Genomic DNA, 11,384 nt, shown 5'->3' with positions numbered 1-11,384 from the left:
AAGATATTCTTACAAAAGAAACCCTTGGTTTTTTACAGAGTTGAGGAAGGAGTAGGGTGAGCACTAAGGCAGAAAATAGACACTCCTGAGGCTCTGGCTGTAAAACAATTGCAATAGCACAAAAATCTCTTCTAGAATCACTCATGTAAACACAACATCATTTTCCTTCATGTGGGTGTAGGATCTGCAATGTATTCCTATTATCATATCACTTCTGCTTCTCTCCTTTCAGGTTACTTAATGGTGCCACAGGCTTGTCTCCATCTGCAGCACAGCTCAATATTTACTTGATATCATGAGTTACTTCATATCGCTTTCTCATAGACCAATATCTCCAAGTCCTAGACCAGTGCTATCTAACAGAACTCTCTGTAATAATACACATGTTCCATATTTGTGCTGCCAAATTTAGTAGCCATTAGCCACATGTGGCTACTGAGCACTTGAAATGTTGCAAATATGACTGAGGAAGTGGATTTTTATTTCATTTTAATTCATTTAAACAACAATTTAAATAACCATGTGTGGCTAGTAGCTACCATATTGGCACCCTAGTTCTTGACGAGGAGTCAGGAAACCTAAAGGATCAGATAGTAAATATTTTAGGCTTTGTGGGGTACACAGTCTCTGTGGCAACTAGCTGATTCTGCCACAGTGGCATGAAAGCAGCCACAGACAATCCAGAAATGAATGAGCACCACTGTGTTTCAGTAAAACTTTATTTACAGAAATGAGTAGCAGGACCAATTTAGCCTGAGGGCCAGAGCTTGCCAACCCCTGTTCCAGGCTGTCACAACTCGGGGATATAGCTATTGTTATTACATTAATTGACTGAGCTTAACAGGTTTATCGCCTAATTTTTAACCCATATTCCATATATTGACATATATTCATAGGAGGTGAAGGGTATTTAGCAAAGATCCTATTATCTTTGCTTTTTTTTTTTTTTTTTCATTTAGTTCTTATATTTAGATCTGTAATGGGTACAGGTGCAGAGTTCTCACATGCATGTATGTGTAGTGGTGAAGTCTGGGCTTTCAACGTACCCATCATCTGAATAGTGAAATGTGCTCAACACCCTATTTTTATAGTGAATTACTAGGCAATATCTCCACTTAAAATTTTCTTTCTAATGTTCTCAGCAGTCATCAGTTGTACACTTGGGGCCTCTTCACTTTAAAATCCTTACTCACAAGACTGGTAGGTGTCCGGACAAATACATTCTTCCCAATCTCCCTAAGATGCAATGAGTCTAAAGCCAAAAATACCTGATTCTGGCCACAGTATAAAAACCCCACCTATTCTTCAACATGATCCCGGTAGTCAGTTTTTCTCATCCCATGCCTTGTTTTCACTTCCAAGGTCCCACCTTAAATGGTGAAAGAAAGGAACACACTTCTTGTGTACCCTAGTCCTTCAAGCTCTGCCTTGATACATCACAGATGATAGAAGAGGTTTCCAGATCTCTTTCGGCAATACCCTCTACCATACAGGAATTAGCTGGGATGGGTCATGGTCAAGGGGCTTGGCAAGCTCATCTCACTGACACTCCATCCAGGTACTCTTCCCAGGAAGACCAAGCACCCTCTTTCTGACTGGTCATCCAGGGTCTACATGTGGTGACCTGCAGATCTCCCTCAATAACGTGCCCTCCACAAAAAGACAAGTCTCTTCTTTCTGGAGCTAGTTATGCTTTTTCTCACAACTGCTTCTCCTTGTGCACATCTCCCTTGAGAATTTTTCACTTACCATTAAGATGAAGATTCTCTAGGGTAAACATATCAGCTATAATAGATCTGCAATACCACAAATGCTGAGAAACATCAGTAAACGACAGAGCTGCAGATGAGGATCATCCAGGCAGCATGGCCACGTGCTGGGTCTGAGTCTTACTAACCCTGCACCTGAAGCACAACTGGTCCTCAGCAATCTCCTCTCTGAATCAGGCTGACCTCTCAGTCTCTGGGTGTTTATGCAGATTAGATAAAATAACAGTTAAAGACATATGACAATATTAAGACCTCAATAAATGCTAGCTCCTTTTCCTTTCTCCCTATGTTAATGAAAATAAGTGACTTTAAACAAGAATTTTTTAAAAGGTCACAACATATAATTATGGAAAGGAATTAGGACCAAAATATTATTTTGCATGATCCTTTGTGCCCCATAATGACACACTTTATTTTCAGTAAATTTAGTAAAATATGATAACTTGACCTTCACCAAAATAAAATTTCAAGTGACTCAATTTAATTATTCTGGCAGTATATTTTAACATGGATTTTAGACCTTTCACATACTTTGTGGACTGTCATTTTATATCAGTGAAGTGTAAAGCGGAAATGTTAGAGGCCATCTCAGTTTGACGACACTAGCAGAATCTCAGATTGGATCCACTTACTTTGACATGAAAGCGCCACATCTTATTCTTGCATCGCTTCCCTCAGGGAACAGCAGCTCTGGACTGTACAATACATCAACCAACACTGAGAATTCAGCCTGCATCATTGGGCTGAACTGGTGCTCCAAGGAGGCCACTACATCCTAGGGAATGAAACACAGGAGAACCCATGTGAAGGCCTAAGTCAGATTTCATCTCTCAAAGATAAGACAAGCCTAAGAATACTAATGGGAATTTTATAGATTACCCCCTCTATTTCCATAGCACCACATGTCTGTGCCATGATTATAGTCTGGTTTTATGTATGAATACTGCCTGAGTCTCTATTTGTGTGTGTGGGTGTCTTTGTGTGTGTGTGTCTGTGTGTGTGTGTGTGTGTGTGTGTCATTTACAAGATAAGGGAGGGACAGGTAGTTATAAGATTTCTAAGGATATACACCTATAAGAGGAAAAGTCAGTTAGGCCACTGTATGTGCCCTGCAGTGCCTAGGATTATAATGGAAACATGACAGGTACTCATTACATTGCAATAAATTGGGGGCATACCCAGGGAACAGCTTAAAAAAAAAAAAAAAAGATTTCCAGCCAGGTGCAGTGCCTCATGCATGTAATCCCAGTACTTTGGAAGGCCGAGGCAGGTGGATTGTATGAGTCCAGGATTTGGGGACCAGCCTGGTCAACATGGTGAAACCCTGTCTCTACTAAAAATACAAAAATCAGCTAGGCTTGATGGTGTGTGCCTGTGGTCCCAGCTACTCAGGAGGCTAAGGTGGGAGAATCATCTGAGCCTAGGAGGCAGAGGTTGCAGTGACCCAAGATAGCGCCATTGCACTCCAGCCTGGGTGACAGAGTGAAACCCTATCTCAAATTAAATTAATTAATTAATTAATTAATTAATTAATTCCCATGGGTCATTGGTTATTCAAAACGAATCATTTCATTCAATGGGGAAACTCACTGAAATATTATTTGAAGCAATATTAGTACTATACATGGGTTCAATGACATTCAACAGAATTTCATATTATATTTTTTGAGAGACTCTATTGGTCACCTACCCAACAGCCTTTCTTTACCCTCTTCCTTGCTACCAGAATCTCAACGTCATTTCTGAGTCAGGCAACAACATTCCCAGGGGATGAGCCCCCTCAGCTTAGGGTTGAGGTTGATTAATCTAAGGCAGGCATGGTTATCCCATTTCCACCTCTAGCAAGCTGTCTAGGCATGATTATGTGACACAGTCCCAGTCAATAAGACATCAGGTGAAGTCAGCTGAGAGAGTGGGGTACGTGTTGTGGGTGGGGAGGTTCTTTCAAAACCACCTACTGCTCTCAAGGCAGCTTTAGGGTGTGAATCCAAAATCTGAGACAGCCCTCATGTTACCCTGGGAGACCAGCATTAAGCTGAATGCCTACAGACCTTTGGTTTTAGGGGCCCAGGCCTACAATTAGCAAACTCAAGGAGAGCCACAGTTCCAGGTTTCTTGCTATGTGAAATAATATGGTCTTTATTATTCAAGTCACTTTTAGTTGAATGTTGTGTTAATTAAAGCTGAAAGCATCTTAACTGATATGTTTCTAAAATGAACTGCAGGTAATTATAATTTCCCAAACATTCTTTAATGGTTAAAGCACCCCCATTTTATTTTTAAACTATGTTAGAAGAAAAAAAAACTTCTTACATAAAAGAACAATTTATTCACCCATAGCTATGGTGTATTTTTATTAAGCAGAACATTGCCAATTGCTTATTGTCACTCTTAGCTACAGAAGCACAGATGGGGATGTCACCCTCTTGATTTCTTATGAATTATGTTAATTCGTGTTTTAACTCTTTCTCTTTCTGTAAAAGTGATTATTTCTACTTCAACCACTCTAAATAAGCTTTCTGAGAAATGTATGAAAACGATTCAAAGAGACTAAAGGAAAATAGCATAAAGGGGAAAACTAGATATTATATAAAAGTGGGGAGAGTATGTTTATCAAATATGACCATATTTAATTAAATGTCTCTGTTGTTTAGATTACCTCTTCTTTGTTTCATCTACTAAAGAAATAGCGCTCAGGCTGCTATGATACGAATTATGTCTTTAATTTTGGTCACGAGGCAACTATGCAACCTCCCTAGGTCATTGTTTCCCCACGTGAAAGCTTAGGATGTGGGCCGGGCGCGGTGGCTCAAGCCTGTAATCCCAGCACTTTGGGAGGCCAAGACGGGCGGATCACGAGGTCAGGAGATCGAGACCATCCTGGCTAATACGGTGAAACCCTGTCTCTACTTAAAAATACAAAAAACTAGCCGGGCGACAAGGCGGGCGCCTGTAGTCCCAGCTACTCGGGAGGCTGAGGCAGGAGAATGGCGTAAACCTGGGAGGCGGAGCTTGTAGTGAGCTGAGATCCGGCCACTGCACTCCAGCCTGGGTTGCAGAGCAAGACTCCGTCTCAAAAAAGCTTAGGATGATACTAACAATCACATGAGTTTGCTGCAAGGATTAAAGGTAAGTGCATAGAACATCCTCTAACACACACTGGCCACTTATTCCCTATAAATACTAGTAATCTTTACTACTGAGCACAAGTTAGCTGTGATCATCACCTAAACTCGGTGGTTTACTTGCTTGTCTTCATCTTAGTCACTGCTAAGCATTTTACACACTGGTTTCTGCTCTTTGAAACACTTTCTGCTCTTGACTTCTATGACATGACACTTTATTTTCCACCTATGTCCTTACTATTTCTTCATCAACTCCTGATAGCTCCTGCTCCTTTTCTCTTTGATATCTACACTTTCTTCTGAGAAATCTCGTCCAATTCTATGGTTTCAATATCATCTGTATGTTGGAGCTCCCACATTTATATTTCCAGCATGGACATCTTTCCACTTCAGACTCATATATCAAACAGCCAAGTTGACACACTCAAGTACCTAAATAGGCATCTCAACTTTAAAATTCCCCAAATAGAACTCCTAATTTCAACTCAGCCCCAACCTCTTTCTCTCTCCATTACTTCCTATCTTAGTAAATAACACAACCATATCATATCAAAATCAGAGTCATCCTTGATTCTTCTTCCCATTATCCTACAACACACCAACCGATTCGTCCACCAAGTTCTATTAGTTCTACAACTAAATATATACAAAATTAATACACTTCTCTGAATTACTATTATTACTTCCTTAAGCCAAGCTACCATCATCTTTTGCCTGAATTAATGCAAAGCCACATAACTAGATTCACTGCTTCCATGTCTGGATCTTAGAAATACGCTTAGAATTCACAGTGATCTTTTAAAAAGTAAACCAAGTCAGCCTCTCCTCTGCCGAAAATCTTCAATGACTTGTCATCACACATAGAATACAATTAAAATGCCTTAATATGCGCCTTAATCTGTTCAGGCTGCTATAACAAAATACTATAAACTGAGTAGCTTATAAGCAATAGAAATTATTTCTCGTAGTTTTGGAGGCTGGGAAGTCCAAGATCAGGCACCAGCAGATTTGTTGTCTAGTGAGGACGCACTTTCTGGTTCATAGAGGGTGCCTCTCTTGCTGTGTCCTCACATGGTGGAAGGGCTGAATGACTTTGCATGGGCCTATTTTATAGGGACTCTAATCTCAACTCCCAGAAGACCTCACCTCCTAATACTATCACCATGGCAGTTAGAATTTCAGCATATGAATTTGGGGTGGGGGAGGACACAAACACTCAGGACACAGCAACAACACCATGAAGTCTCTACATGATTTGGCCCCTTATCTCATAATATTTTCTTCCTTTACTCACTAAATTCCTGCCCCAATGGGCTTTTCTTGGATCTTCAAACCCATCAGCCTCACTCCTGCCTAAGCACCTTTGCATTTCCTGTTTCCTTCCCATAAAACTATCTGAACCCAAATCTTGGAATAGATTATTCATCTTCATTATTCAGGTGTCAACAAAACTGTTACCCTAGTAGAAAGGAACTTCACAATTACAGGGTCACTCTTCCAGTAATTCTCCACCATGCTGTTACTCTGCTCTATTTTATTCACTGCAGTTTTAATTATCCAACAATTTATCAATTATTTAATGAATTAAAATGCATGTCCCAGAAGAGCATAGACCCTATGGCTCTCTCTTTAGCACTTCACACAGTGGCTAGTATAGAATTTTCACTAAATACTTACTTAATGGATATCAATCTATTAAAAGAAGTTTACTGAAAGAAGTTTAAGGCATACCCTCTCTGTGCTGGCTGACACTACTATATACCTCTCCTCTGAAATGTTCCACTCCCTTTGCTCTCCTGACCCTCCTCCTTTCTGACGTGATTTTTTTTTTCACTCTTTATGTGGGCCATTCTGCTACTCTTAGCCTCGCATAGGGTGTTTTTTTTTTTTTTTCCTATCACTGTATTTTCTCTTTTAGCAATACCAACCACTATCCTTGTTCCAACTATTATCTTCAAATATAGACTTAACTTCCAATATACTCAGTAGCCTGCTACCCTAGTTCACTGCATTTTCCATTGCCCTCCGATTGCATTCTCTTCTCCTCTGCTCTTACAACAAACAGGTCTTAATAATACTATCTAGTCTCCAATCATCAGGGCCTCTTAAACTCCTCTCATGCCTGCTCTCTACTTCCATCTAAGAGCCCCCAGGTCTGCTGACCCTGCCTTCATTATTATCTGTAACACTCATTTCTTCATTTCATCCATATCACCACTTGGCTTAGATCTTAAGTAACTTCTCACTAGTCTCTCTTCCTCTAGTCTCTTTTTGATAACCCTATCCTACAAATCAAGAACCACTTATAATGACATTTTCCCCCAAATTTTTAATGTCTCACACCCTTTAGGTTTCTCATACTCTCTGAATCTAACTTGTGTTTCTAACCCCATATAATACTCATCAACATGTGACTTCTCATAATATTTATTTCAGTTAATGTCTTGGCCATTTTGTAGGAAAAAAAAAACTTCTTCAAACTATATCCCAATTCAACTCCATGTAATGTGCTACTAATAATGTGAATGGGAAGATGTCTGTTACGGGCTGTATTATAACTCCCCCAGATTTCGTATGTTGAAGGCCTAACTCACAGCACCTCAGAATGTGACTCTATTTAGAGCTAGGGCTTTCAAAAGTGTAATTAAGAAAAAATGAGTTCATATGAGCGGGCCCTAATCAACATAACTGGTATCCTTATAAGAAGAAGGGATTAGGACACAGACATGTGCAAACACAGAGGAAAGAGCCTATGAGGACACAGCAGGAAGTGAGCCATCGGCAAGCCCAGGAGAGAAGCCTCAGGAGAAAGCATACCTGCTGATACCTTGATCTTGGACTTCTAGCCTCCAAAACTATGAGAAAATAAATTGCTGTTGTTTAAACCACCAAGTCTGTGACATTCTGCAACAGCAGTCCTGGCAAACTAATATAATTTCCAGGCCCAAATCAAGAGTGAGACACTATACAAGTCATTTGGGAGCAAGGTGCTTGGATCATTCTGACCAAAGGATTAGAAGGGAATACTGAAACGTAAGTTGAAGCAAGGCTATGAATATTGAGTTTCTTTACCAGTGTTATCATTGGTATTATGATTATTATTTTGGTATTAAGACCTACTATTCACTACCATACTATCAAAACACAGTAATTAATATACACTCATTAAAAAGTAACTCACAACATATGTAAGCTATATGTTTAAAAAGAGCAGTGGTAGTAGAGCGTTATAAAGCAAGGCTTGGTCCCCAAATAGAACTTGATATTTTTAGCCATATTTTATTTATGTGACTACATATTTTTTAAAAAATGTAATTTAGAAAATATGAATGCTATTTCATGCTCTCATGTACCTGTAACTTTTCAATAATATTTCTGTAATCCCAAGAAGGCCCTCCAAGAGCTTCCTTAAAGCGTGGCCCAGAGCGAGCTGATAGTCTCCAACCCATTGCTGCTCTCTGCACCATATTTGAATGGCTCTTCATGAAAAGAGTATTAACTTGGCCGTCCAAATCCACTGGAATGGCAATTCCACGATTTTTTGCTGAAAAAGAAAGATTTAAAATATTTCCCTCTTAATTTGACTAAAGTTGCTTACACGTTATCCTTACAATCTTATAAACATAAAGGAAATAATATTAAATCTTTAAACTCTGCCATCAACTTGTTTTATATAACTGTAAAAGCTTCTAACCTGAATGTATTTCAATTCTTAAGACCAATTAGTGAAGTGGGTACATGAAACATCCAAGAACTTATTTGATTTCTTAATGATTCATGCTTGAAATGTACTTTATACGGCATCAATACAGAAAAACGCTGTATAACAACCAGCACATTTGTACCTTCCCAGATGCCAACATAAATAAGAAAGCAGACATAAAACACATGATATAATTCTTCCACTGCATTCATTAATTTAAGTAGTGCTTGTGTACATACAAAATTGTACGTGATGAAACATCTGAGAATAGAAATAAGTTGAAGAGTGTAAAAAATCTGCATTGGAAGAGGGCACATCTTAATACGTATCTTTCTTCCCAAGATTCCACTGAAATTTATATTTTAACAAGTTTACATCACAACAATACTGCAAATTGAGAATGCCTGTCACAAAGAAAGGAGTAATGTTGAAGCATTTTTGCAAGGCAAAAGAATATGGGATTACTCCATCAGAGAAAGAAGAGAAGAAACTGTCCCACAACAGATTAGTTAGAAAAGGTCTTTCCAGGTGCGCAGTCAACCAAAACAAAGTTTTGGTTGGGCAGGGATATGGGCAACTGATTAAAGAATAACAGCTGAACAGCTGGGAAGCTAAGGCCCTCCTCCCTCTGATTGGCATAGACAGAGCAGTTGGCAGAAGCAGTTTTTACCCAGAGGATAAAGTCAGAGAAATGAAGAAACGTTCTCTCAAGAAAGTAGAATACCTAACTGGAGAGAATGCCAAATGAAGATGTTAGAACTTGATAGAGAACCAGAATGGAGCTTGAAGTAATGCCAGAGATCATCAAGTAAGAGGTAAAATGTGGGCTGGGCGAGGTGGCTCACGCAGGTAATTCCAGCACTCTGGGAGGCCGAGGCGGGCGGATCACAAGGTCAGGAGATCAAGATCATCCTGGACAACATACTACTAAAAATACAAAAATTAACCGGGTGTGGTGGTACGTGCCTGTAATACCAGCTACTCAGGAAGCTGAGGCAGGAGAATTGCTTGAACCCAGTAGGCAGAGGTTGTACACCACTGCACTGCAGCCTAGCAACAGAGCTAGACTCCATCTCAAAAAAAAAAAAAAAAAGACGTAGAATGTGGGGAGAGAGAAGAGGCAGCACCAGCAGAGAGAGGAAATATATTAAATTCTCCAACTCCTGAGGAAATCCCTCCTTACTTTAACACTTACTGGTGTTCCCAGGCTGACCTCTGCTATACACACACATGCATATATGCACACACGTGTGCGCGCGCACACACACACACAGCCTGAAGGAAAGTCTGCATGTCATTTGCTCAGCCTTTGGCCTCTCATACAGAATTCCAGGTCAGCCCTGTCATTTACACAAGAATTCTAGGAAGGAAACAGGCCTTTAAAACTGCAGTGGAAACCTATGTCAGTCATTACGGACTTTCCTAATTACAAACACACCAACAAGGATCACAGGGAAAACCAACACCATTAAGAATAACTAATCCTAGTGAAAACAGGGATGACTCAAGGAAAAGCAAAAAATATTTAAATAATCCTAAGTATTATCCTCAGAGAATTTGAGAATATACTGCATCCAAAAAATTAGAAAGTCAGAAAGAAGAATGACATCTTAGAAATTAAAATGTGTTTGCATACATAAACACGTCAAAAACTGGCTGAAAAATAATTGATAGAAACACAGTTGGTAATCTGGAAAGGAAGTCAAGGAATCTTCTAAAAATTAAGCATAAAATATCAAAATGGAGAATAAAACAGAGAGATTGCGAAATAAAGAGGGTCAACCCAGGAATTTAAAAATCTAACAAATATAAGTTCCAGAAAGAAACAGCAAATACAATGTGAGAGAAGAAATTATTAAGAAAACAATAGAAGACAACTTCCTTGAGCTTAAGACACATGTACATCTCCAAATTGAAAAGGTCCACAATATGTTAAACAGGATTAAGTAAGTATATTGGCCGTATTCTGGTAGAATTTTAGAATGCTGTTGTGGGTTGAACTGCATCCCCAAAAAGTATATGTTGAAGTATTAATCATCACTCCCTCTGACTGTGACCTTATTTGGAAATAGGGTCTTTGCAGATGTAATCAAGTTAAGTTGAGGTCATACTGAATCACGGTGGGCCCCAATCCAGTTCAACTGGTGTCCTTATAAGAAGGGAAGGAGAGACACAGAGAAATACCTGAGGGACACACACGATGGGAAGATGGAGGCAGAGACTGGATTTACGCAGCTGCAAGCCAAAGAATGCCAAAGACTGTTAGCAAACCCCAGAAGCTAAGAGAAAGGCATGGAACGAATTCTTCCCTGGAGCCTTCAGAGACAGCATGGTGCTGATGACACCTTGATTCCAGACTCCTAGTCTCCAAATTATGAGAAGGTAAAATTTCTGTTGTTTTGAGCTACACAGTTATGTTAATTTACGGCCAGCTGTAGAAACTACACTAATGTCGACAGTATGGAGAAAATCTCAAGTACTTCCAGAGAGAAAAGATGATTCCTAAAAAGAATCTGACCAGCATCAGACTTATCATCAGCATTGAATGCTAAAAGACAGAATACCTTTATAGGTGAAAAATTTTGAAAAAAGGACTTTATGTCCATCTAAACTAAAAATCAAATGTAATTTCCAAACAAAAACATTAGAAAAATATGTAAAGGCTCAGAAATTCTTCAATGAATCCACTATGAAAAATTTTAGCCGGGCGCGGTGGCTCAAGCCTGTAATCCCAGCACTTTGGGAGGCCGAGACGGGCGGATCACGAGGTCAGGAGATCGAGACCAT

General features: G+C 39.5%; 1 protein-coding gene across 1 annotated transcript in view; it reads right to left on the bottom strand.

Moving 5' to 3' along the window:
• Positions 1-11,384, bottom strand: part of ITPR2 (inositol 1,4,5-trisphosphate receptor, type 2) — a 494,095-nt gene that overhangs the window by 226,266 nt on the left and 256,445 nt on the right. Inside the window, exons 35-36 of the mRNA XM_011946983.1 lie at positions 8,248-8,438; positions 2,402-2,544 (exon numbers count right to left, since the gene is read on the bottom strand). Coding sequence (XP_011802373.1) covers positions 2,402-2,544; positions 8,248-8,438 — 334 coding nt within the window. The remainder of the gene's footprint in view (positions 1-2,401; positions 2,545-8,247; positions 8,439-11,384) is intronic.

Source organism: Colobus angolensis, unplaced genomic scaffold, assembly GCF_000951035.1.
Source record: "Colobus angolensis palliatus isolate OR3802 unplaced genomic scaffold, Cang.pa_1.0 Scaffold256, whole genome shotgun sequence".
Classification (NCBI taxonomy): Eukaryota; Metazoa; Chordata; class Mammalia; order Primates; family Cercopithecidae; genus Colobus; species Colobus angolensis.
The sequence above is the reverse complement of the archived record's forward strand: the minus strand, read 5'-3'. Positions and strand labels throughout refer to the sequence as shown.